Source organism: Mauremys mutica, chromosome 7 (genome assembly GCF_020497125.1).
Source record: "Mauremys mutica isolate MM-2020 ecotype Southern chromosome 7, ASM2049712v1, whole genome shotgun sequence".
NCBI classification, from domain to species: domain Eukaryota; kingdom Metazoa; phylum Chordata; order Testudines; family Geoemydidae; genus Mauremys; species Mauremys mutica.
This window is the reverse complement of record NC_059078.1, coordinates 889,651-915,950: the sequence shown is the minus strand read 5'-3', so window position 1 is coordinate 915,950 and position 26,300 is coordinate 889,651. Positions and strand designations below refer to the sequence as shown.

At 58.9% G+C, this 26,300-nt stretch overlaps 2 protein-coding genes across 7 annotated transcripts; both read right to left on the bottom strand.

The window, feature by feature from the left end:
- Positions 1-32: 32 nt before the first annotated feature.
- On the bottom strand, positions 33-14,639 carry TTLL3 (tubulin tyrosine ligase like 3). 6 transcript variants are annotated; one of them, XM_045025163.1, is made up of 14 exons: positions 14,525-14,639; positions 12,446-12,531; positions 11,556-11,657; positions 10,895-11,004; positions 8,455-8,620; positions 7,782-7,843; positions 7,099-7,227; positions 6,700-6,814; positions 5,931-6,065; positions 4,415-4,607; positions 4,183-4,331; positions 3,561-3,804; positions 2,999-3,434; positions 33-2,356 (listed from the first exon to the last, which is right to left on the bottom strand). In XM_045025163.1, the coding sequence occupies exons 2-14, from the start codon at positions 12,507-12,509 to the stop codon at positions 1,613-1,615; spliced, it is 2,649 nt and encodes an 882-aa protein (XP_044881098.1). In that variant the 5' UTR covers positions 12,510-12,531; positions 14,525-14,639; the 3' UTR covers positions 33-1,612. The 6 variants fall into 6 exon arrangements, with proteins under 6 accessions (XP_044881098.1, XP_044881101.1, XP_044881100.1 ...); XM_045025166.1 differs by lacking the exon at positions 7,099-7,227 and having other exon boundaries at positions 14,525-14,638; XM_045025165.1 differs by lacking the exon at positions 12,446-12,531 and having other exon boundaries at positions 14,525-14,582.
- Positions 14,640-15,169: 530 nt separating this feature from the next.
- ARPC4 (actin related protein 2/3 complex subunit 4) lies at positions 15,170-26,273 on the bottom strand. Its single transcript, XM_045025186.1, has 6 exons — positions 26,117-26,273; positions 25,756-25,874; positions 22,649-22,760; positions 22,443-22,538; positions 22,092-22,262; positions 15,170-16,039 (listed from the first exon to the last, which is right to left on the bottom strand). Exons 1-6 carry the CDS (start codon positions 26,216-26,218, stop codon positions 16,034-16,036), a joined length of 606 nt encoding a protein of 201 aa, XP_044881121.1. The 5' UTR covers positions 26,219-26,273; the 3' UTR covers positions 15,170-16,033.
- Positions 26,274-26,300: the final 27 nt, after the last annotated feature.

Below are 26,300 nucleotides of genomic sequence, written 5' to 3'. Positions count from 1 at the left end.
AGTAGGCAGGAGCTGCAGGAGATCTTGGCCACTCCAGAAGGGTGGGGAATTGAGGCAGGGTTTTATTTTGTCGGGGGGGGGGGGGGGTAGCGAAGAGTGACTGGGTTTGGAACCGTTGGCTGGCTGCTCTCACTGGAGTGCCCCGAAGAGGTGAGCTGCAGCCCTGAGTGCCTAGCGGGCAGTTTGGGGGCTCAGCCCTGGCAGAGTCTGTGCCACCGAGGTCTGCAGCCTGCCGAGACAAAGGGAAGCTGAACACACAGGGTCTGGTAGGGTGGCCCCCCCGAGCAGCCTGGGGTGCACTCAGGGTGTGTGAGACAGTCCTGTGCTCTGCGTTCCTCCCTGCCTCACTGCAGTGTTGTGAAGGGGTCTGGTCCAGCAGGGGGGCAGAGAGCCCAGCCTGCAGCTGGGCCTAATGCAGTGAAAACAAGGGGTTGCTCATGAGGGGGCAGGGGGAACTGCCTTGGGGGGCAGCTTGCAGTGAAGGGATCAGGGGGCAGGTCCTGGCCTGTCTGCCCTGCACTCCGTGCTGTGCTGTACCACGTTCCCCTCCCACCAGTGTCAGGCTCGCTGCTTGCAGGGGTGCTGAGCTATGGAGCCAAAGTGCAAACCCTGGATATGATGGAAACCACATCCAGCCCCCCCCCAGCTGCTTACACCATGGTCTCAGGGCATCCTCCCCCCACCCTGCTCCTTCACAGCCCTGCCCCCTCTCCACTCTCTGGGTGGGGTCCCTGGGGGGGCTCCTCTGCCTTCTGCAGTGCCAGGTGCCCTCAGATGTGCTCCCAGCCCCCCCGCCCCAGATGGTTTCACAGGCCCAGTCCAACAGAATGGGGCAACCCCCAGTGCCCCTTGCTGCTGTGGGGCCCCAGCTGAGGCCAGTCCTGGCCTCAGAGCAGGTGAGGAGGGCAGAGGGCCATGCCCTGAGCACTCGGGTTCACTGCTGGAGGTGGCTGCCTTGCTCCCAGGGCGGGGCCAGCCACGGAGCAGGTGCAAACCCGCCCAGGGGTTTCCAGCACGGCAGCAGAGGCCTGGGAAGGAAAGAGAAATAGCCAGGGGCAAGGCCCAAAGTGGGGGGCGCTGGCTGGGTCTGGCCAGTCCACCCCCAGGGCCAAGCCCTGTTCAGCTGGACCACAGGCCTTGCTCCCTATCCTATGCCCTGAAGCCTGTTGCCTCAGGGCCTGTTCACCGCCTCTGCCAGGGCAGTGCCAGCTCCATTCCCTCCCTCCCAGGGCAGTGCCCAGCTCCTGGCCCTCTGTCCAGGGTGGTGCCCAGCTCTGCCCCCCAGCACAGGGGAGAGTGCTGCACTAGCTGTGGAGCTGGGCAGATGTGGGAAGGAGAGACAGGGCAGAGAAACCAAGCAGCAACCCTGTGTGCCAAAGGCAAGGGGAAAGGGGGGCTGCCCCCTGGGCTGGGGCTCATTTGAGATGTGGGACCTGTGCTGCCTGCAGCTGGCCCCAGGCCCCCCCCCCCCCCGGGTGAAGGCAGCACCAGGTTGCATTTCCTGCCCACATCACGAACTCCAGCTCCTTCTCTTGATCCCTTTATTGGAGGGCACCAGCCCCTGGCATGACTCCCTCACTGCTGCCAGCAGCCCCAGGGGCAGCTCCCTCCATCACCTGCACATCCTGTCTCTCTTCTGCTTCCTTCTCCTGCCCGCGGCCGTGTGCAAGGCCCCAAGCTCAGGGGTGGAGGCTAGGTGGGGGGCACACTGCTGGCCAGGCCTGGCAGGAGGGGCTGGGGGCCGCTCCCGCAGCGCAGCCTGAGCCTGTCCCCACTGGCGCTCTGGCACACTGGGCTTCCCTGGAGAACAGGCAGGGGGGTGAGTAGGGGCAGCCGCATGCCCACAGCCCAGCTGGAAGGTGTGTAAGTCCCGCATGTGCAGCTGCCCCTTCGGGCCGTTGGCCTTGCTGAGCTGGAGCCGTGGGGGTGCCCTGGGGCTGGGGCCTGGCCCCTGGGAGCTGCACTTGGGACAGAACCTGGGCTGGCCCAGCGGCACCAGCTTGTCCCCCAGCGGGGAGGTGGCTGTGCTGTGCAGCTCCAGCAGCCTCTTCTTGCCTGGCTCTGCTCGCACCTTGCTGGGCAGCTTCAGCCGGGTGCCAGCTGCAGCAGAGGCCCTGTTGGTTGCCCCCAGCTCCCTGGCTCTGTTCTCCTTGCCGGTGACTGGCGCAGGGGGCCTGGGCCCACGAGGGGAGCTCTGTGGGAGTGCTTGGGAGTGCTGCGGGTAGCTGGGCACGCTGGGGCCCGTCCTGGGGCTGGCACTGGGGGAGAGTCTGTGGTTTGGAGGCCGTGGTTTTTTGACAGTGGATCCTTCCACCAAAAGGCTTATGCCTACGTATTGGGGCACTTCGACAGCCGCCTGCGGGAGAAGGCAGGAGAGTGCTCAGTGCAGAGCCCCGCAGCCCTGCCTGGGCTAGGAGTGCCTGCAGGGACCTGGGTATGGGAGCCCGGCTGGACTGGGCTGCTGCCTTGGATTAGTTCAGGGCCCCTGGGGGGCTGTTAGATGCTGTCCCACTCTGGGAAGGAGCAGGGAAAGCCCCCAGTAGGGGGGTGGCGTGTGGCCGCTGTGCACAGCCTGGGCAGGCAGTGACAAGTAGCACAGGGCCCCTGTGGCTGAAAGGACATTCTGGGGGGTCCCCTGGTGGGGTGAGGTCAGGCGACAGGGCTCGGTCCGCACTGTGTGGGGGCCACGGGTGGGTAGGACTCAGGGCTGGTTCCCTTGTAACTAGGTCCCTGCAGCAGCACAGGACCCTCTAGTGCCCATGGGGCAGCACTGATCCCAAGAACAGAGTGCCCCCTACTGAGCCCCGCACCAGTCCCCACAACCACATTGGGGCCAAGCCAGCCCCTGCCTGGGCCTATGCTCAGTGGCACTGCTGCCCCTGGCCCTGGGGCTGGCCTCCCCCTGGGTGCTCTCTGGGTCCCCTCGCAGCTCAGCTGGTCCATTTGGGGCTGGGATTCCCCTGGGTGCTCTCCCCATGCAGGGCTGCGGGGGACTCACCTGCTTGTAGATGAGCTCAAAGGCCCCCGTGTGGCAGCTGCGGTCGTGCTTGCGGTCAATGACCACACGGAGCGTGTCCTCCTGAACGCTGGCGCACAGCCGGCTGGTCACGGCCGTGGATGCCGCCATGGTGGGGCTGGCGTTGATCTCAATCAGCCAGGGCTGGCAGTTCTCCCCGAACATGAAGTCTGCCCCGTATAGCTCAAAGCTGCTCTTGCGGAACTCCACCACATCCTGGGAGGTCTGCATGGTGTGGATGATGGCTGCCTTCATGCCCGGGACGATCACCTTCTGCCAGGCGCCTTCCGCCCCCGCCTGCTGCAGGTGGGCCTGGAACTGCTGCGATGACCACATGTTGTCAGGGGGCAGCTGGGGGTGGCGGCTCAGCGAGTTCTCGTAGTGCCTCTGGATGGAGTTATTGCACAGGTGGATGGAGCTGGGAGCGAGAGAAAGGGGCTCAGTGCCTACAGCTGCATGCTGCCCCCGCCTGGGGCCTCGCCCTGGCACCCGGGGCTGGGGAGCAGGGGCTGGGGAGGTGCCGCCCCTTCCCCCAGGCACTCACGTGTCCAGGTTGTGCAGGGAGAAGGGCTGCGTGCAGAAGCGGAGGTAGCTGTCTCGGTAGAACCAGATGGTGAGCGGGTTCCAGTCCGTCACCAGGAACCACTGCCGCAGGTCGAACTTGGTGCCGTGGATGAGCAGGGGTCTCTCGATGTATTTCTGCACCACCCACTTGCCATCCTTCACGATCATGGGGTCGCAATCCACCAGCTTCAGCATCTCCTCCAGGCGGGCCATGCAGGTGATTCCTGGGGGCGAGGCCAGCAGCCTCATGGCATACAGCCTGTGGGGAGTGGGGCTGCCCCAGACTGCACAGAGAGACCCAGCTCGAACAGCACACAGGCTGCAGCCAAGGGCAAACAGAGCCCAGAGCCTCCCCCAGAGCGTGAGCAGCGCCCACAGCAACGCACAGGGCTGCCCCACTGACTGTGCAGGCAGAGGGTAGGCTGGGGGGATTGGTTCGGGGTTGGCCGGACCTATTGCTTGGCCAGTGTCTAAGTGCCAGGCTCCCTTGCCCCCCGCAGCCACATACAAGTGAGATCGGGGTTTCTGGCTTCGGCCAGGCAGGCCCCAGGATCTCCCGCGGGACCGTCCCCATTCCCCACGGCAGCAGGACCGGGCCTTACCTCTGCCCCGTGACTTGGCGCCTGGCTTCACAATCCAGATATTGCGGTCCCCCTCCATCTCCAGCTGTGGGAGCACCTCGGCCAGGCGCTGCAGGACGTGCTCGCACCGTTCGACATGGGAGCCCAGCTGGTCCAGGAGTGCCCCTTCGCTGCAGTCAGACAGCCCAGCTCAGAGCAGGGCAGGGGTGCTCCCGCTCTCTCCCTCCCCCGGGCCCCGCCCCGCAGCACTTACTGAATCACCTGGTAGTAGGCACGCAGGAAGTCCCCCCGGCGGGCCCCCATCATGCACAGAGGGGACTCGGGCTCCCTGTCGATATCCTGGTGGGTCAGGCTGCTCAGGTGCTCCTCGCAGGCCTGCAGGGCTGTCTCGATGAGCTGCGGTGGCAGGGGGCTGGCCTTCTTCCTGCCAGTCCCTCTCAGGGACTCTGAATGGGAGAGAGCGAGCCAGCTGGCAGGGCTCATGGCATCACACAGAGGGTGCATCGGGTGGGCGGGCGCTGCCCTGGGGGGCGGGGGAGAGGCCAGCAGAGCATCTCCCTCCCGTGGGGTCTGCACTGCCTTTCCGCCATGCTCCAGCACATAACTCCGCTCTCCTGCTGCGTCCCACTCACCTCTGGCCACAGGTGCTGACAGCACAGCTGGGAGCCACGGGGGGGGGGGGTGTCCCTAGCCACCTACATGGGCTGGGCTCTGCCAGCGTGGGGTCAGCGAGCTACCCTGGGGCCTGGCCCCCTCAGGACTGGCCCTGGTGCTCTCAGAGCCCAGGCCCCCTGCACAGCCCACTCCCTCTGCCAGGGCCACCAAGCCCCACTCCCGCCAGGTGGAGGCAGCACTCAGAGTCCTGGCAGCTCAGCCTGATCTAACTGTGCAGCTCCCCCAGGGAAGGTCACAGCTGCTGTGACAGATGCTCTCAGGTGGGGATGGTGGGGGAACCAGCAGCAGTGGGGATGGTGGTGGGGACGGTAGAGGAACCAGTGGGGGTGGGCACGGAGGGGGAACCGGCGGCAGTGGGGATGGTGGTGGGGACGGTAGGGGAACCAGTGGGGGTGGGCACAGAGGGGGAACCGGCGGCAGTGGGGATGGTGGTGGGGACGGTAGGGGAACCAGTGGGGGTGGGCACGGAGGGGGAACCGGGGGCAGTGGGGATGGTGGTGGTGGTGAGGACGGTGGGGGAACCGGCGGCATTGGGTGGGGTGGGCACGGTGGGGGAACCGGCGGCAGTGGGGATGGTGGTGATAGTGGGGACGGTGGAGGAACCGGTGGGAGTGGGGGTGGTGGTGGGCACGATGGGGGAACTGGTGGCGGTGGTGGGTGAACTGGTGGCAGTGTGGGTGATGGTGGGGACGGTGGGGGAACTGGAGGCATGGGGGGGTGGGCACGGAGGGGGAACCGGCGGCACTCGGGGGTGGGGTGGTGGGGACGGTGGGGGAACCGGTGGCACTCGGGGGGTGGGGTGGGGTGGGGGCGGTGGGGGAACCGGCAGCACTCGGGGGGTGGGGTGGTGGGCACGATGGGGGAACCGGCGGCAGTGGGGATGGTGGTGATGGTGGGCACGGTGGGAGAACCGGTGGCACTCGGGGGTGGGGTGGGATGGTGTGACCCAGAGGAGAGGGAGGGAGCCGGGGCTGTCTCCCCAGAGGCTGGGCAGGGGTGTCACCCTCTGCCGCAGAGAGTAAAGCAGCCGCTTCAGCAGTGGGGCCATGACCCGCTCACCACCCGTGCACTCAGCTCTTCTGCCCAGCACCTACCTGCGGACTCGCCGGCCTTCATGGGCCCCTGTGCGCCGGAAGCCGCCGCTGCCCCAGCCCCCCGGGCAGCTGAGCTCCAGTACTTTTTCACCACCACTTTGAGGATGCTCCGGGCAGCAGTGAGCCAGAAATCCTCTGCAAGAGATGGTGTCACCACCGCTGGGTGTCCAGGCTCCACAGCAAGGTGGGGCCATGGGGAGTGCTAATACTGGGGGGGGGGCACTAAGTCGGGGCAAAGGAGACTGGATTTTCAGGGAGATGGCTCAATTTTCTGAATGGGCCCCTTGGGGAAGGTGGGGAGCTTCCGACCTCCGGGAGCCCCCCCCATCACCTGGGACAGCCCTCGGCCTCCCCTGGGGCCAGCTGGGAGCTCCCCCATCACCCGGGACAGCCCTCGGCCTCCCCTGGGGCCAGCTGGGAGCTCCCCCATCAACTGGGACAGCCCTTGGACCTCCCCAGGGCCAGCTGGGAGCCCCCCATCACCCGGGACAGCCCTCGGACCTCCCCGGGGCCAGCTGGGAGCCCCCCATCAACCGGGACAGCCCTTGGCCTCTCCTGGGGCCAGCTGGGAGCCCCCCATCAACCGGGACAGCCCTCGGCCTCTCCTGGGGCCAGCTGGGAGCCCCCCATCAACCGGGACAGCCCTCGGCATCCCCGGGGCCAGCTGAGAGCCCCCCATCAACCAGGACAGCCCTCGGACCTCCCCAGGGCCAGCTGGGAGCTGCCCCTCCCTGGGGCAATGTGCCCCCCAACGCACAGCAGCACTCACCGATGAAGGCATGCTTCTCATCCTCAGCACCCAGCCGGTAGCAGCGGGGGAAGAAGGTGTCGGCATCGGCCTGGTCGAACCAAGGCAGGTTCCGCAGGTTCAGACATAGCCCCACCTGGGAGAAAATGGAGCTTCAGCTTGGTCCTCCTGGGCCCTCACGCCTGGGGACCGACCCCTGCATGCAGCGCAGGGTCTCAGACCCATGGGGCCATGCCCCCCCCCCACTCCTTGCCCACCCAGGGCCATGTGTGCCCCCCCGTCCCTGCACGGGGCCATGGACAAGCCCCCGCCCCCAGGGCCATGTGTGCACCCTCTCCCTGTGCAGGCCCCAGCCCCATGCCCTGCCCCCCCCAGCAAGGTTAGTGGTAGGGACCCCCAGGCTGGCCACCCTGCGCTCACCTTGGTGGTGAAGGAGCCCGCCTTGGCGTAGTGGTTCATCACCTGCTCCTTGCGCAGGAAGCGGCAGTCAATGGCATCTCGCCGGTTAGTCCAGATGAAATAGGGCATCTGGTTGCGAACCAGCCGCGACTGCCCACGGGAGAGGGGCTGGTGTGAGGGGCCAGGGAAGCCCAGGGTGCCTGGACGGGTCTGCCCTGCCTAGGCTTTCTCAGCGGGCCGAACACTGGGGCACCCAGCGCCTCCATGGTGCAGACAGGCCCAGACCATGCCCAGCAGCTGTCTGCGACGGACGGGGCAGCGCAGCCTACGGCCCAGCCACTGGATGTGCCGGCCTTCAACTCCCATGGCCAAGGGTCCAGCAGTACCCAGCGCCAGCCTCCTTGGGCAGCCAGCTCCGAGGAGCCGCCCCCCCCGCCCCCCCCATGCTCTGCCTGGCCTGAACACCCACCCCCACCCCACCCCTGCACTCCACCCCAGCCTGAAATGTCCCCCCACCCTGCTCCACCCCCGCACTTCGCCCCAGCCTGAACGTCCCCCGCCCCACCCCCATGCTCTGCCCTGGCCTGAACACACTACTCTCATCAGGCAATTCTGTGTGGATGCTCCTGTGAGGCCGATCTTGCCCCTGTGCCAGAGGGTGCAGGGAGATGGGGTGGCCTGGGCTCCTCCACCCCCAAACTAACCATGAGGTCGTAGGTGCCATCAGGGTCATCATCCTGCTCCTCCTCTTCCTCGCCCTCCTCGTCTGGGGAAGAAGAGCAAGAGCCAGAGGGAGGCCAGAGCACCACTGCCCCGGGCACAGCGCCCGAGGGCCCAAGCTGCTGAGCATGCATTCTGATCTTGGGACGCACACACTCCCGGGGCCCTGGCAGAGCTGGGGCGCTCGCTGGGGACCAAGATGGGGGGACCTGGCAGGGCTGGGGGGGCTTCTCAGGGACTGGGATTGGGGGGACCTGGCAGGACTGGGGCACTCCCGGGATGGGGGGGCCTGGCAGGGCTGGGATGCTCCCAGGGACTGGGATGGGGGAATGTGGTGGGGCTGGGGAGCTCCCAGGGACTGGGCTGGGGGGGGGCCCTGGGAGGGCTGGGGCACTCCCGGGACTGGGACAAGCATATCTCAGAATCTGGAGCCACCCCAGAACAAGGCATCGCGGTTCCCCAACAGTCTCCTGGGGCCAGGGCCCAGGCTGTCCCTCCTTCTCGGCTATGCTCCCCTGAGCTTGCTGGCCCCAGCAAGTCCCAGGCCTGAGCAGGGACCTGCCCTGGAGAGCCCATGGCAGGAGCAGCAGGAGAGCCTTGGCACTGGGAAAGAAAAGATCTGCCGACAAAGGGCTCCCCCACGTGCCCAGCTCTCACCCTCCTCGGCTCCGTCGCTGTCGTCCCCCTCCCCATCCTCCTCGCCCTCGGGCACTCGTTCCCATCTGTGTGCCGCCTTGGGGGCCTTCTTCTCCACCCAGCCCCGGCTGCGCAGCAGTCTCCGGATCACAGGGTACGGGCCATGCAGCATGAAGATCTTCCTTTGCTGCGGGGGAAGGGAGCTGAATGCTCCATGCAACGGGAACCCAAGGCGCAGCTGGGCCCTGGACTTCTTTTCAAGTCACCTTTACAAGGTATCACTGGTTCTCAGCATCAGCCAGTGCTAAAAGGCACTAAAGCTCATTAAAAGGGTTGGACAAATATTTTTCGTCAAAACTTTTTTTGGATCAAAAATTAGGGGTTTTTTAAAAGCAGAAAATATCATGGACAATGTGTGCTTTCTTTCAAAATTTGTTGTGGTTTTTTTAATTGAAAAGCTGAAATTAGTCTGCCAAAACTTGAACATGGTTTGGGGTTTCAGAAGTGTGGGGCCAAATATTTGCTGCTTGCTGTGTTTGATTGTTTAAAGAAACAATAAAAAAATTCTGCTTAAAAAAAAATCCAAAACTTTTGAACCACTTCAGCTTGTGACCAAACGCCTGAGCCCATCCGGTCAGAGATTTTTCCAGGTTTCTGATACTCTGCTGGCTTCCTTGACTCATATCTGTCTCCATAACTTTGGTTGCTTTTGGTTAGAACATAAGAACGGCCATACCAGGTCAGACCAAAGGTCCATCCAGCTCAGTATCCTGTCTACCGACAGTGGCCAATGCCAGGTGCCCCAGAGGGCGTGAACCCAACAGGCAATGATCAAGTGATCTCTCTCCTGCCATCCATCTCCACCCTCTGACAAACAGAGGCTAGGGACACCATTCTTACCCATCCTGGCTAATAGCCATTAATGGACTTAACCTCCATTAATGTATCTGTTTCCTAGAGACTGGTTCCATGGGGTCCCTCACAAACTGGAGACGGTTACTGTGGGTTTGTCTTTAGTATAGCTTATGTACATACTCCACGAACTGAGCATTTGAGCTTGTTCCAGAATCTGGGATGAGCCTATGTTGTGAAAACTAACATGCTCAAAATAGCATATGCATGTGAATGGACACAGGGTGCTAAAATTAAATTACCCCAGGGGTTCTCAAACTGGGGGTCGGGACCCCTCAGGGGGTCACAAGGTTATTACTGGGAGTCGCGGGCTGTCAGCCTTCACCTCAAACCCCACTTTGCCTCCAGCATTTATAATAGTGTTAAATATATAAAAAAGTGTTTTTAATTTATAAGCAGGGGTTGCACTCAGAGGTTTGCTATGTGAAAGGGGTCACCAGTACAAAAGTTTGAGAACCACTGAATTAACCCCTCTGGAGCCTCGGGGAATGCAGGGGAGGGGGGTCTCCCTTGGTAGGGTTGGGAAGGAGGTAGGTGGTGTATGATATTGCCCTTCTCATGTGATCCCTCCTCCATGGCTCTCTCGGCTCTCTCACTGTTAATCTAAAGTGGCTAATCTGAAATGAAGCTACCCGCCCCTGACATGAATCTCCCTATGGCACTGAAATTAAATATAGACTATAATTTGGCATTGAGAAGTGAAAGGGATGGTAGCCCTAAGGGAAAAGATAACAGCTTGGCTCTTTGTGTTAAATAGCTGTCTGCAAGCCTCAAACTGCTGAATGAGCTTTAGGGTAGGGAAGGCTGTGCCTCCCCAAACAGCCTGGCCCCGCCCCCTATCTGACCCCCACCCACTTCCTGCCCCCTGACTGCCCCCCTCAGAATCCCTGACCCATCCTGCTCCTTGTCCCCTCACTGCCCCCCCACCCCCCACCAACTCCCTTTTCCCCTGACTGCCCAGACCCCTATCCCCCCGCCCCAAGTCTGACAGACTCCGGCAATGCCCACGATCCAACCCCCTGTTTCCTGTCCCCTGACTGCCCCCAGCAGTGCTGTCCAGGGCCGCTCCTGGGTTACCGCTGCCTCTCCCCTCTCTCGGAGCCTCAGTGCGCCGCGTCCAGGAGCTGCCCTGGCCCCTGGACAGCGCTGCAGCGGTGTGGTTCCAGTGGGACCAGAGCTTGCAGCCCCACTCCCTTACCACGCGGCTCTGTCTCAGTGGGAGAAGCTCAGGTCCTGCCGCAGCAGCGCTGTCCAGGGCCGCTCCTGACGCGGCACGCTGAGGCGATGGGGGAAGGCGGAGGTGGGGCCCTTTACGGGGCCCAGGGCAAATTGACCCATTTGCCCCCCCCCGGGCAGCCCTGGGGAGGGCCCAGGGGAGGGCCAAGCAGGGCTGGTGGGAAGGGAGCGGCAGGCAGGAGCAGGGGGAGGCAGGGAAGGGGCAGGCAGGGCGTGGGGGGGAAGCCAGGGAGGGGCAGGCAGGCCGGGGCGGAAGCGGGGGCTCCGGGGTAGAAGCTGGGCTGCAGGCGGGGCGGAGTGGACAGCCCCTCACCTTGACGGCTCTCTCCACGTACAGCCTGCTCTGCTTGAGGCGCTCTGGGTTGAGAGGGTAGCAGCCACTGCTGCGCCGGGTGCGCCCATCGCTCGGAGGAGCTGTGAGCCCTGGAACGGGAGAACAGCCCAGTACCAGCTCTGCTAGACCCACTCCAAGCTCTGGGGCATGCCTGCCAGGCCGTCCTCAGGGGGCCCTCGCCCGTGGCACTCTGCTCTTTCTGCTGTTTCCGGGAGCCCAGGGGGGGTTGGCTCCCTGGCAGTGCCACTAGCCAGGAGGCTGGGCAATGGCCCCCTCTGTGTTGCCAGCCCTGGGGAGGTCATGTGCCAAGGAATAGCCCCTGGACAGGCTATAGGGGGTCATGGGCTGAGGCATGCCCCCTGCAGTGGGCAGCATGGGGAGAACAGGCTGGGGGCTCTTGGTCAGACAATGGTTCACTCCAGGGCTGGGGAAAGGAACCGAGCCAGGGACACTCTCCCCTGGTGCCAGACCCTGCGTGCTTCCACTGGGAGCCCACGTGCCTTGGGCTGGCCCAGGCCATGCCCTGCACGCCTGGGCTCACTCGGCTGCAGGGACTAGCCATGGCAGCGAGGGGCTCCAAGGAAAAGGGGCAGGGAGGTCAGAGAGAAGGGCTGGCCGGGACCAGCTGCAGGGCTCCTACCTTCCTGCCGCTGCCTCCTGGGGCCGGGGGCAGCAGGGCCCTTGCGGCGGGCAGGGAGCAGAGCTGCCTTCTCCGTGACAGCATCCCCCTCCACGTCAGCACCTATATTCAGCCAGGAGAGCAGCACATCAGGGTCAGGCCCTCATGCACTGGGGGGCAGGGCTGAGCCTCTGTGAGGAGCCTGCAACGGAGCATGGAGCCCAGAGCAGGCTCCGCTGGCTGAGCCAGTCGCTGTGGGAGGTGCTGGAGGGGCACAGGACACCCAAGCTCCCGGTCTGGGGGGTGTCCTGTGCTCCTGTTAAGGCTCGGGCTGACCCTACCCCACTGGGCAGCGGCTGATGGGCTCCCAGTGTGGGCAGAGGAGCTAGCAGAGTTCATTCAGTCCCTGGGACTGTCCGAGCTAGTGCTCAGAGGCCTGCAGGAGCAGCTGTCCCACCTCCACCTCCCTCAGACCTTTCCCATCCCCCCAACGCATGACTGTCACCTCCTGGGTGACTGGGCTGAGGAGTGACATCGATGCCCCTACACTGGGCTAGCACCTCCCACCCAGCTCAGAGCTCCTGACAGACATTACTGAGTTCAGGCCCCAGCATTCTCCAGAGGGGGAAACTGAGGCACACTGAGGGGTGAGGGTTTTGCCCAAGACCAGACAGCCAGTGGGTGGCAGAGTCCGAACAACCCTGCAGTCCTGAGCCCCACACAGTCACTGCCTCGCAGTCCTTGAGCAGAGCTCTTGGGGACTGCTGCTCGTCTCTGGCAGCCCCCACTCGGGGCCTTGCTGGGCAGGCGGGAGGGGTATTCGCCTCCCAGGCTGGCATCATCACTGCTTCCCAGAGCTGCACAGAGCCCCCAGGCAGCCCCTCCCGCAGGGCTCGCGCCGCTCCCCTCACCTGGGAACCCTTTCGGCCCGTTGCTCTCTGTGCAGCCTCTTGCAGGGCCTGGCTCTGCCAGCATGGCTCAGCTCCCAGCCAGCCACCTCAGAGGGAGAAGGAGCAAGTGGTGCAGGTGCGCCTCCTTGTGCCCCACAAGCAAGTGCCAGGGTCCCTCGAGGGGCTGACGCTCCCACAAGGCTGCACGTGGCCCCTGTGCAGCCTGGGACCCAAACACCCTTCCAGCAGAGCCCGGGCACCACCCCCGGCGCGCCAGCTCCCAGGCCAAGGCCAAGCCCAGTCATGCATGGGGCAAAGCCGCCTGAGAGTGGAGCCAGGGTGGCTCAGCAGCCTGACAGCCCCTGGCCATGGCACCACCACAGAGCACACTGGGTCCATGGGGGAGCTGGGGGCAGTAAGTAAGAGCCCGCGCGCTGGCCAATACAGCCCCCGTGCCCCAGGCAGCCAGCAAGGCCATGCAGCCCACCTCCACCTCCCCGACTCCATCACCCCTGCCCTGCTCACCCCACCCCGACCCCGACCCCCACTGGTCCCCCCGGCCTCTATATCGCCCCAGTGCCCACCCCCACCCCTGACCCCCACTGGTCCCCCCGGCCTCCATATCACCCCAATCCCCACACCGACCCCTGACCCCCACTGGTCCCCCGGCCTCCATATCACCCCAATCCCCACACCGAACCCTGACCCCCACTGGTCCCCCCGGCCTCCATATCACCCCAATCCCCACACCGACCCCTGACCCCCACTGGTCCCCCCGGCCTCCATATCACCCCAGTGCCCCAGGCAGCCAGCAAGGCCATGCAGCCCACCTCCACCTCCCCGACTCTATCACCCCTGCCCTGCTCACCCCACCCCGACCCTGACCCCCACTGGTCCCCCCGGCCTCTATATCACCCCAGTGCCCACCCCGACCCCTGACCCCCACTGGTCCCCCCGGCCTCTATATCGCCCCAGTGCCCACCCCGACCCCTGACCCCCACTGGTCCCCCCGGCCTCTATATCACCCCAGTGCCCACCCCGAACCCTGACCCCCACTGGTCCCCCCGGCCTCTATATCGCCCCAGTGCCCACCCCGACCCCTGACCCCCACTGGTCCCCCCGGCCTCGATATCACCCCAATCCCCACACCGACCCCTGACCCCCACTGGTCCCCCCGGCCTCCATATCGCCCCAGTGCCCACCCCGACCCCTGACCCCCACTGGTCCCCCCGGCCTCCATATCACCCCAATCCCCACACCGACCCCTGACCCCCACTGGTCCCCCCGGCCTCCATATCACCCCAGTGCCCACCCCGACCCCTGACCCCCACTGGTCCCCCCGGCCTCCATATCACCCCAATCCCCACACCGACCCCTGACCCCCACTGGTCCCCCCGGCCTCCATATCACCCCAATCCCCACTCCCACTGGTCCCCCCGGCCTCCATATCGCCCCAATCCCCACCACCACTGGTCCCCCCGGCCTCCATATCACCCCAATCCCCACACCGTACTGTTACCCCCACTGGTCCCCCCGGCCTCCATATCACCCCAGTGCCCACCCCGAACCCTGACCCCCACTGGTCCCCCCGGCCTCCATATCGCCCCAATCCCCACACCGAACCCTGACCCCCACTGGTCCCCCCGGCCTCCATATCACCCCAATCCCCACACCGACCCCTGACCCCCACTGGTCCCCCCGGCCTCCATATCACCCCAATCCCCACCCCCACTGGTCCCCCCGGCCTCCATATCGCCCCAATCCCCACTGGTCCCCACGGCCTCCATATCACCCCAATCCCCACACCGAACCCTGACCCCCACTGGTCCCCCCGGCCTCCATATCACCCCAATCCCCACACCGACCCCTGACCCCCACTGGTCCCCCCGGCCTCCATATCACCCCAATCCCCACCCCCACTGGTCCCCCCGGCCTCCATATCACCCCAATCCCCACCCCCACTGGTCCCCCCGGCCTCCATATCACCCCAATCCCCACACCGAACCCTGACCCCCCCAGGCCCCCCACCCTCTATGTCACCCCAGTGCCCACCCCGACCCCCCCGCACTATATCACCCCAATCCCCCAGACGGGCCCTACCCCGCTCGGCCCGAGCGCCCGGCTGTGGTGGGGTCTCCATGGCGACGCGAGGCGGGGCGGGCGGGACCCTGTGACATCAGGGCGGGGCTCGGGTCCGAGCTCGCCCGTTCGCGGGGGCTTGCAACGCCCCCGGCCGGGTAGCTGCCTGCCCCCCCCCCACCCCGGCAGGGCCGCTCCTCCCCCAACACCCCCCCCGGGCAGGGCCTCTCGTTCCCTCCCCCCCTCCGGCAGGGCCTCTCCTTCCCCCTCCCCCAACACCCCCCACTCGGGGCAGGGCCGCTCCTCCCCCCTCCCCCCCCCGGGCAGGGCCTCTCGTTTCCTCCCCCCCCCTCCGGCAGGGCCTCTCCTTCCCCCTCCCCCAACACCCCCCCTCGGGGCAGGGCCGCTCCTCCCCCCCCACTCGGGGCAGGGCCGCTCCTTCCCCCCCTCCCCCTCCAGGCATCTCCTCTCCTCCGCAGGGCAGGGCAGCCCGTGGGTCCCGCCCCACTCCTGTTCCCCCCTCCCCACCCACCCCCCAACTCCTGGCAGGTGCAGACAGGGCTTCTGCTGGGGCCAGCCCCCCCCAGCTCTGAACTGAGGGCCCCCAGGAGCGCCCTGCCCATGGGAGCACCCAAGAAGCCCCCACCAGCAGGCCACCCTCCGAGAGGCAGGAAAAAGGCTTTAATGGGGAAGGTACCAGAGCAAGAACAGCAAGTGCAATAGCAAAAGAAGCACAAGTTACAGATTCCAGCTCCGTCAGGATTCCAGCCTCCTCCACCCGCGCAGAGAAAGGGAAGGTGAAGGCCCCAGGCAGGAGGACGTGCTGCCTAGGCCTGTGCCAGACTGATGGAGTTGAAGCAGAGCAGTGCTCCCTGCAGTTCGGGGGCAGGGCTGCCCACTCCACCCAGCTGCACCCCTACCATTACTGGGGAATCTATCACAAAAGCAGCCCCTAGAGCTGCAGCAGGGAGGCTGTGGAGATTGGGAATCGGAGGCCTGGCCCAAGAGAACATTGCTGGCTAGCCCAGGACAGCTGCTCTACGCCCCCACCTTTCTGGAAGCCCTAACGCTGGGATTAGGCTCAGAGTTGTGTCTCAAGAACGCCATGTGCATGAGGGCTGTTTTACGGCAGCTGGTAGAAGGGACCTGATAACTGAGTGGGCACTGCCTTCAGTTGGAATGCCAGCTAGCACATACTAGCCTGATGGCAGGAGCTGGAGTAGCCACAGCTCCCCTCCAGCCCCCAGAGCCTCAGACAATTACAGCAACGATTAGTCATTTAAAAAAAGAATATGGAGTTGACAGTCTCAAACAAGCACAGAGTTTGGTTCAAACTATGAACTCCTCCCGCTCCCTTCCCCTGGGGCCAGCGGAGAATCAATGTACATTCCACTTGGACAGCTCCTGAAGATCTGATTGCTTCTCATCTCTTCCAGATAGCAAGGCCCTGGGCATGGCCCTCCCTAGCAGGGCAGCTGTGCAGACGCAGGAGAGAATGAGAACCTGAGCTGTGGAGTCCAGCACCACACTCTAAAACTGGAAGGAAGGAAAAAAGAAAGGTGGTCAGGTGCCCATTAGTCCCTGTGCACCCACACGTCTTCCTGGTCACACTCCCAGCCTGTGCAGGCCCCTGCGAGCTACCGTAACTTTGCACTTTACTAGAGAGGGGGCAGCATATGGAAAGTACAGAACCCAGAACTGGACACTCCAGCCAGCTCACAGAGCCTGGGAAGTTGGGACCTGTGCTCTGGAGATGGTGACTTCTTACTGCACAGCTCTTCACCTGAAGAGGTTGAGCTGCTGACCAGTCAACCGCACACACTGCGCACCCACGCCTGCCCTGCCCCAGCCCACTGAACTCACATCTGCCTGCTGCGGCCATCAAGTCACTTGGTACCATGCTGCTCCCTCATTTAACAGGGTGTCAGGAACGCCCACACCATCTGGCAGCAGAACCTCATCCCCCATTAGTCCTACCTCTGGGGGCCTTCACATCACCCCAGGCAGCCCCCCCCAAGCTGCACCCTCCAGGGATCATAGGAGCATATCACGGCCATACTGGGTCAGATCAACAGCAGCCAGTGCCAGATGCTTCAGAGGGAGTCATCCATCCTGTCAACTGGTCTTAGCTTCTGGCAGTCAGAGTTTTAGGGATACCCAGCACACAGGGTTGCATCTCTGACCATCTTGGCTAGTAGCCATTGATGGACCCGTACTCCAGGAGCTGAGCTAGTTAGTTTTTGAACCCAGTTATACTTTTGGCCTTCACCTCCCCTGGCAACGAGTTCCACAGGTTGACTGTTGTGTGAAGTACTTCCTTATGTTTGTTTGACCAGCTACCCACTAATTTCATTGGGTGACCCCTGGTTCTTGTGTTACGAGGAGGAGTAAACAGCACTTATTTACTTTCTTCACACCAGTCATGATTTTATAGACCTCTATCCTATCCCCCCTCAATAGTCTCTTTCCAAAGCTGACCCGGATCAGTCTTTTTAATCTCATATGGAAGCTGTTCCAAATCCCTCATCATTTTGGTTGCCCATCTCTATACTTCGTCCAATTAAACATTTTTTTTTTTTTTTAAGATAGGGCAACCACATCTGCACGCAGTATTCAAGGGTCCCGACATACTATGGATTTATATGGTGGTGTTAGGATATTTTCTGTTTTATTATCTAACTCTTTCCTAATTGTTCCTAACTACTGTTAGCTTTTCTGACTGCTGCTGCAGCTGGAATCATTGTGGATAGTTCTCTGACATCTGCTCAATGATCTCTTTCTTGAGGGGTCTAAATTAGCTGTGACCACATCATTTTATATGGATAGTTGGGATTATGTTTTCCAATGTGCATTACTTTGCATTGATCAACACTGAATTTCATCTGCCATTTTGTTGCCCAGTCACCTAGTGGTATGAGATCCTTTTTAACTCTTCGCAGTTAGCTTTCAACTTAACTATCTTTAGTTTTACATCATCTGCTAACTTTGCCACCTCACTGTTTATTCCTTTTTCCAGATCATTTATGAATATGTTAAACAGTACTGGTCACAGTACAGTTCTTAGGGGGACCATGCTATTTTTCTCCACTGTGAAACCTGACCATTTATTCCTACCCTTTGTTTCCTATCTTTTAACCAGTTACCAATTCATGAGAGGACCTTCCCTCTTATCCCATGACTCCTTACTTTGCTTAAGAGCCCTTGGTGAGTGACCTTGTCAAAGGCTTTCTGAAAGTCCAAGTACACTGTATCCACTGGGTCACCCTTGTTCACATTTGTTGACCCCCGCAAAAGAACTCTAATAGACTGGTAAGGCATGATTTCCCTAGTTCTTGTATTATGGGAATAAGTAAATAACTTTTCCTTACCCATTTTCTCCACATCACTCATGATTTTATATACCTCTATAATATCCCCCTTAGTCTTCTCTTTTCCAAGCTGAAGAGTCCTAGCCTCTTCAATCTTTCCTCATATGGGACCCTCTCCAAATCCCTAATCATTTTAGTTGCCCTTTTCTGAACCTTTTCTAGTGCTAGAATATCTTTTTTGAGGTGAGGAGACCACATCTGTACACAGTATTCGAGATGTGGGCGTACCATGGATTTATATAAGGGCAATAATATATTCTCAGTCTTATTCTCTATCCTCTTTTTAATGATTCCTAACATCCTGTTTGCTTTTTTGACCACCTCTGCACACTGCATGGACATCTTCAGAGAACTGTCCACGATGACTCCAAGATCTTTTTCCTGACTCGTTGTAGCTAAATTAGCCCCCATCATATTGTATGTATAGTTGGGGTTATTTTTTTCCAATGTGCATTACTTTACATTTATCCACATTAAATTTCATTTGCCATTTTGTTGCCCAATCACTTAGTTTTGTGAGATCTTTTTGAAGTTCTTCACAATCTGCTTTGGTCTTAACTATCTTGAGTAGTTTAGTATCATCTGCAAACTTTGCCACCTCACTGTTTACCCCTTTCTCCAGATCATTTATGAATAAATTGAATAGGATTGGTCCTAGGACTGACCCTTGGGGAACACCACTAGTTACCCCTCTCCATTCTGAGAATTTACCATTAATTCCTACCCTTTGTTCCCTGTCCTTTAACCAGTTCTCAATCCATGAAAGGACCTTCCCTTTTATCCCATGACAGCTTAATTTATGTAAGAGCCTTTGGTGAGGGACCTTGTCAAAAGCTTTCTGGAAATCTAAGTACACTATGTCCACTGGATCCCCCTTGTCCACATGTTTGTTGACCCCTTCAAAGAACTCTAATAGATTAGTAAGACACGATTTCCCTTTACAGAAACCATGTTGACTATTGCTCAACAGTTTATGTTTTTCTATGTATCTGACAATTTTATTTTTAACTATTGTTTCAACTAATTTGCCCGGTACCAACGTTAGACTTACCGATCTATAATTGCCGGGATCACCCCTAGAGCCCTTTTTAAATATTGGCGTTACATTAGCTAACTTCCAGTCATTGGGTACCGAAGCCGATTTAAAGGACAGGTTACAAACCTTAGTTAATAGTTCCGCAACTTCACATTTGAGTTCTTTCAGAACTCTTGGGTGAATGCCATCTGGTCCCGGTGACTTGTTAATGTTGAGTTTATCAATTAATTCCAAAACCTCCTCTAGTGACACTTCAATTTGTGACAGTTCCTCAGATATGTCACCTACAAAAGCCAGCTCAGGTTTGAGAATCTCCCTAACCTCCTCAGCCATGAAGACTGAAGCAAAGAATCCATTTACTTTCTCTGCAATGACTATATCGTCTTTAAGCGCTCCTTTTGTATTTCGATCGTCAAGGGGCCCCACTGGTTGTTTAGCAGGCTTCCTGCTTCTGATGTACTTTAAAAACATTTTGTTATTACCTTTGGAGTTTTTGGCTAGCCGTTCTTCAGACTCCTCTTTGGCTTTTCTTATTACACTCTTGCACTTAAGTTGGCAGTGTTTGTGCTCCTTTCTATTTGCCTCACTAGGATTTGACTTCCACTTTTTAAAGGAAGTCTTTTTATCTCTCACTGCTTCTTTTACGTGGTTGTTAAGCCACGATGGCTCTTTTTTACTTCTTTTACTGTTTTTCTTAATTTGGGGTATACATTGAAGTTGGGCCTCTATTATGGTGTCTTTAAAAAGGGCCCATGCAACTTGCAGGGATTTCACTTTAGTCACTGTACCTTTTAACTTTTGTTTAACTAACCCCCTCATTTTTGTATAGTTCCCCCTTTTGAAATTAAATGCCACAGTGTTGGGCTGTTGAGGTGTTCTTCCCACCACAGAGATATTGAATGCTATTGTATTATGGTCACTATTTCCAAGCGGTCCTGCTATAGTTACCTCTTGGACCAGCTCCTGCACTCCACTCAGGATTAAATCTAGAGTTGCCTCTCCCCTTGTGGGTTCCCGTACCAGCTTCCCCCTGAAGCAGTCATTTAAAGTATTGAGAAATTTTATATCTGCATTTCATCCTGAAGTGAAATGTTCCCAGTCAATATGGGGATAATTGAAGTCCCCCACTATTATTGGGTTCTTAATTTTGATAGCCTCTCTAATTTCCCTTAGCATTTCATCATCACTATTACTGTCCTGGGTCAGGTGGTCGATAATAGATCTCTAATGTTATATTTTTACTAGAGCATGAAATTTCTATCCATAGAGATTCTATGGAACATGTGGATTCGCTTAAGATTTTTACTTCATTTAAATCTACACTTTCTTTCACATATAATGCCACTCCTCCCCCTGCACGGCCTGTTCTGTCCTTCCGATATATTTTGTACCCCGGAATGATTGTGTCCCATTGGTTGCTCTCAGTCCACCAGGTTTCTGTGATGCCTATTATATCTATATCCTCCTTTATCACAAGGCTCTAGTTCAACCATCTTATTATTTAGACTTCTAGCATTTGTGTACAAGCACTTTAAAAACTTGTCCCTGTTTATTAGCCTGCCTTTTTCTGATGTGCCAGATTCTTTTTATGTGACTGTTTATCATCTGATCCGGCCCTTACATTATCCTCTTCCGTCCTCTGCTCCTGACTATAACCTGGAGATTCTCTATCATCAGACTCTCCCCTAAGAGAGGTCTGGGTCCGATCCACACGTGTCTGTTCACTTTCGTGGCTTTTGCTAGTTGTGCTTCACATTCTTTGCCCTGCCTAATTCTACTGTTACACGCGACTTGCCAGAGTTTATGCTCCTTTCTGTTTTCCTCAGTAAGAATTGGCTTCCAGTTTCTCAAAGATAATCTGTCTCTCTAACTACCGCTTTTACTGTTTAGCCATGATGACCTTCTTTGTTCCTCTTACAGTTATGTTATCTGGGATATACATTTAGTTTGTGCCTCTATTATGGTGGTTTTTACAAGTTTCTATGTAGGGTGCAGACATTTTCACGCTTGTGACTGTTCTTTTCAATTTCTGTTTACAAAAATGAGGAAGCTAGTTATAGTTCCCCTTTTTTAAGTTAAATGCTACTGTGGTGATTCTCTTTGCTATTTCGCCTTCTACAAGGATGTTATATTTAATTACATTATGGTCACTAGGACTGAGCAGTTCAGCTACATTCACCTCTTGGACCAGGTCCTGTGCACCACTCAGGACTAAATCAAGAATTGCCTCTCCCCTTGCGGGTTCCAGGACTAGCTGCTCCAAGAAACAGTCATTTATGGTGTCAAAAAATTTTCATCTCTGCATCCCATCCTGAGGCGTTCTGTACCCAGTCAACATGGGGCTAGTTGAAGTAACCCATTATTATTGGGCTTATTGTTTTTGTATTAACCAGGCTGGGCAGGGATGGTGTCCCTAGCCTCTGTTTGCCAGAAGCTGGGAATGGGCAACAGGGGATGGATCACTCAGTTGTCCTGTTCTGTTCATTCTCTCTGGGACACCTGGCATTGGCCACTGTCGGTAGACAGGATACTGGGCTAGATGGACCTTTGGTCTGACCCAGTATGGCCGTTCTCATGTAGCCTCTCTAATCTCCCTGAGCATTTCCCAGTCACCAGCACCATCCTGGTCAGGTGGCTGGCAGTATATTCCTCCTGCTCTACTCTTATTATTCAAGTACAGAATTCCTATCCAGCGAGAGTCTATGGTACAGTTTGAGTCATTTACTATATTTGACTCTGCTTTCTTTCAGCTATAGTGCCATGTGCGCCATCATTCCTCCATATTTTGTACCCTCGCCCCTGCCCATGCCACGCTCCAGGCAGAGAGCGCATACATGGGACTGCTTGTGTTCTAACTAGACCTTTTTAAGGGACAGAGTCAGGAGACCCAAACAGGCTTCCATGTGACCCTTTGCAAAGCCCTCTAAAGGAAACGCTGTTCCCATGCTGGTTCTGGCAATCCAGGCTCCCCCTCACCACACTCAGCCAGCTTGGAAACAGACAGTGGGGACGTGCCAGGCCTCACTGTAAGGCCAGGTTCCCACATCTCTGAGGAAGGGCCGCAGGCCCCCTTTGTCTAGCTGTTACCCCCAAAGCTCTCCCTGGTCAATAACAGGCTGCCCACGAGCCCCTTCCTGCAATGGAAAGGGGAAGGAAGCTGCTGTTCCCCTGCCTAGGAGCTCACGTTCTTGAGGAACTCCTCAGCCACAATGCGAGCCCTGGCGTTGACGGACAGCTTCATCTCACTGATCTCCTTGTCAATCTCTTCCATGAAGTGGATCACAAAGTCCACTAGCTTGTGCTTGTACATCTGCTCTGTGTGGAAGTTTGTGATCAGGAAGCTGATGTCATAACCCTAGTGGGAGAGAGGAAAGAAACAACACCTGGTCAGTGATCACCACCAAAGCCCCTTTGCCCTGCCTGGCAGCACAGCACCGTGGCAAAGACGCTCACGAGAGCGAGCTGCCAAAGCAGGTGAGTAGAAGTGTCCCTGTCTTGCACCACAGGGATTTGCCCCCCACCCAAGCCATCTCACCTCCACGGGTTTCCTGCGCAGGATGAAGAAGTTCTCAGCCCTCATCATCATGAAGCGCATGAATTTGTGGCACAGGATCTTCTCGATCTCATCCGCCTGAAGAGGGGAAGGGGAAGTCAGGCTTCCTCAAGCTGAGTGCAAGCCACCAACCCTTTGCCTCATCTCCAGCTCCATCCCCTCCTGTGCTGCCCCCCCCGCAGGCTCACCTGTTTCACTGCAATGCTGACTCTCACAGAGTTGATGGACCCCTCGATCAGAACCTTCTCTTTCTCATTCCTGCTGATGATCACCGGCTGCAACAGCAGCTCTTTGCTACTCCTGCAAACCCAGGAAAGACATCAGCATGCATGGAGGAGGGAGCACTTGCCAGCCCAATGCATGTGCATGACATAAGGGGCAGGCACCCACCAGGGAATTGCTCACTCACCTGGCCACTTGCAGCTGGGGAAAAGTGTAGGAACCTCATTGTAATACAGAAGCTTGCACTTTTGTACATAGCACTAATGCCAGATGTACAGCCCTGCAGACTGAACAAGTCCAGCATGAGCAGCACTACCCCTGCCAACATACCTCATCTCTGTCCCACAGAAGCCACCCGCAAGCCTCCTTGGTCCCTCCAGTCCTCAGCTTCCCTGATGGGCCTGACCAGATGGGTAATTAGTGCCAATTGTGCCAGCTGTGACTTGTGTGTGTAGAGTCCTGCACTAGGAGTTAGACAGACTCACGGCCAATGAGCAGCCAAGACCCTTAGCTGTAGCCAGTGGCTTGGCAGAGGGGGAGGAGGGAAAGATGCCTTGCCTGCAAAGGGCTGTGTAAGACCTTCACTACATGGGAATGTTTTCTGGATATAAACAATGCCTTAAATTCACACCTCTCTGGTTATCCCGGGGCAGCCAACCCCCACTATCACAGGGACTCTCTTCACGCTACATCTTTCTCCTGACAAGGGGCTAAAGGTAAACCGAAGAAACTCCTGACAGCAGAGTAACACACAGGGTTCCCCTGGGATCACAAGGCCTCCATAGCCAAGGACCATCCTGCAGGAACAAAGCCTATGCCTCCCAAGGCTCCAAAGTCCCAAGACAATAGCTGAAGGAAGCAACGCAAAGTGGCACTTGCAGGGTTCCGGTCCCACTGGACAGCTGCAATGCAAGCTTTCCCCACACAACTGGCACTTTGAGCCCCCAAGGGATAGGAATATCAACTAGGGATGGCAGGGCACTCCAATTCCCATTCTCCAGAGCGGACTGGACAGTACAGCCAGTCCCGTGTGGTAATGGAGACAGGGCCGCCCAGAGGATTCCGGGGGCCCGGGGTCTTCGGCAGCGGGGGGCCCTTCTGTTCCAGGACCCGCCCCCGAAGACCCGCGGCGGGGCCCCCCCCGCCGCCGAATTACCGCTGAAGTGCAGCCCGGTCTTCGGCGGTAATTCGGCGGAGGGGGGGTCCCCGCCGCGGGTCTTCGGGGCACTTCGACAGCGGGTCCCGGAACAGAAGGGGCCCCCCGCCGCCGAAGACCGGGCTGCGCTTCGGCAGCGGGTCCCGCTTCCCCCCCGCCCCGACCCCAGCCTCAGCCTCTTACCCCCGGCTCCCTCCTCACCCGGAGTCTCAGCGCCTCGCCGGAACAGCTGCAGCATGTGGCCGGCGGGGCCTGAGCTCCGTCCCACTCAGAGCCGCGTGGTGAGGGGGCGGGGCTGGGAGCTCCACGCCGAGCGGAGGCAGCTGAGCTCAGCCTGGAGCTCCCGGCCCCACCCCCCTCACCACGCGGCTCTGAGTGGGGCGGGGCTCAGGGGCCCCGGCGGAGACTCAGCGCTTGATGCGCTGAGGCTCCAGGAGAGGGGCGGAGGCGGGAGCTGTTCTCTTGGGGGCCCCTGCGGAGCCCGGGGCAAATTGCCCCCCCCTCTGGGCGGCCCTGAATGGAGACACTCCTGGGACTAACCTCAGCCTCCCACTGAAACATTCCAAACAACAAACATCTCAGCAACCTCAACGGTATCCTTTGACTACACGATGACAATACAATTTGCAAGCACTCTGCCATGAAAGAACCATGTATTATTAATTAAAGACAGGAAGGGACCTGTCTGCTGAACACACATTGCTTTCCTCAAGTACTCAGAAATGCATATTTCATGACAAAAAATTAAATCACAACAAAATAGCCTTAACTCTGACCCAGGGATTGTTGGTTTAATTAAATTCTGTTACCTTGATTTAAGTAGCAACACATTTTCTTTTAAGGGACATTGTTAAATGGAAAATATGAGCAGTAAATATATTTAACAAAATTACCTTATCAATTGACAGTAGGATCTCAATACTGTTTTTCTTGAGAAAAACATTATAGGCAGAGCTGGTATTGGGCAGCCTTAAGTATTATAGGCAGTGTTGATGCCTATAAGAAGACACTGATTTTAACTGCATATAAACAGGGTCAAACTTTAGCCACTCAGGCCGAAATTTCCCACGCTAGGCATCTGATTCAGGCTGAATATTAAGTCTCAGCAAAAATGGTTCAACCATCTGACCAAGTTTAGAGGAAAATATATTTTGCCCATGTTAAAACAACTCTTCAAGCCATTTCACTGAGAAGCTCTAGTGCTTTGCAGCAGGGACTAGAAATTTGGCAAGGGGGTCACTGTTCGGTCAGTGAGGAGCCCCTTTTGCTGTCCCTGTGAAAAATTGCTCAAGTGTGTTCTAGCCTTTGAAAAACTCTCAGTTCATCCATGCTCCATGGAGACCTCAGAGTTCACCAGCTAAATGCTGCAAAGAGTTTGTCTGCACTGAGCATGCCCCAACCCAGAGTGAGCAGGACCTTCCTGGCCATTGCTGCTTGGTGCAATGCACCAGAACTTGCAGTGGGGCAAAGTCAGGTCATGCCTGGGAGCAGGGTTGGGAGAGACTTTGTCCTGTGCTGTTGGTGCTCCTCTGGCTGGTGCTCAGGCAGCGTGGAGAAGAAAACATATGACTCTACTTCAGAAAGGACCAGGGCTGAGCCTAGGGGGTGGAGGGCAGACTGGGACGGAGAGCTGCCTAGAAGGCATGGCAGAGCAGTCGAAGAGGAAGGGGGAACTGGGACTGGCTGGGCAAGAAGACCAAGACAATGAGCTGAAGGGAAGGGGCTGCTCCATAACGCACGATGCTTCTCCCAGCCTTGGCCTCCTGGTGACAGGCACTGCCCTGAGCAAGCAGCCAACACCCCCCCCCCCCCCGCGCACATTTCCCCTGCTGGGACAGGGGCTCCCAGCCCTCAGGACAGGCGGGGCTCCAGTGCCCCCCCCCCGCCCATCTCGGGGTCCCAACCCCCGCCCAGTACCTGACTTCCACCTCCGGCTTGTTGTGTCGCTCCACCACCTGGGAGGAGAAATTCTCCAGGCACAGGGCGGCCTGCAGCGTGGCGCGCACCGCGCTCAGGTAGGGGCGCAGGGTGGCAGTCTGGGGAGAGCGGGGCAGTCAGAACAAGGGCGAGAGCCACCCACCCCCCGCGGCCCCGGCCCCCGCGGCCCCGCCCCTGGCGCCCCGGCCCGGCCCCTCCAATAGGACCGGCCTCACCCCCCCCCCGGCCCCCTCACCGCCCCGGGCCGCGCGCCCCGGCCCCGGCCCCGGCGGCCCCTCCAATAGGGGCGGCCTCACCCTCACCCCCACCCCCGGCCCGGGCCGCGCGCCCCGGCCCCTACCATAGCGGCAGCTTCGCTCCGGTCCGTCCGGCTCCCAGGAAGCGGAAGTGGCGGGTGCAGCCGCGGCGGCTCCTCTCTTCCGGGTTGGGCGGACCGTTCCATTACCGCCCGCGGGGGTCTCTCACCCGAGCCTCCCTCCTGCCCGGGAATGGGAGCGGCCGCGCCGACCCCTCAGACCCCTGAC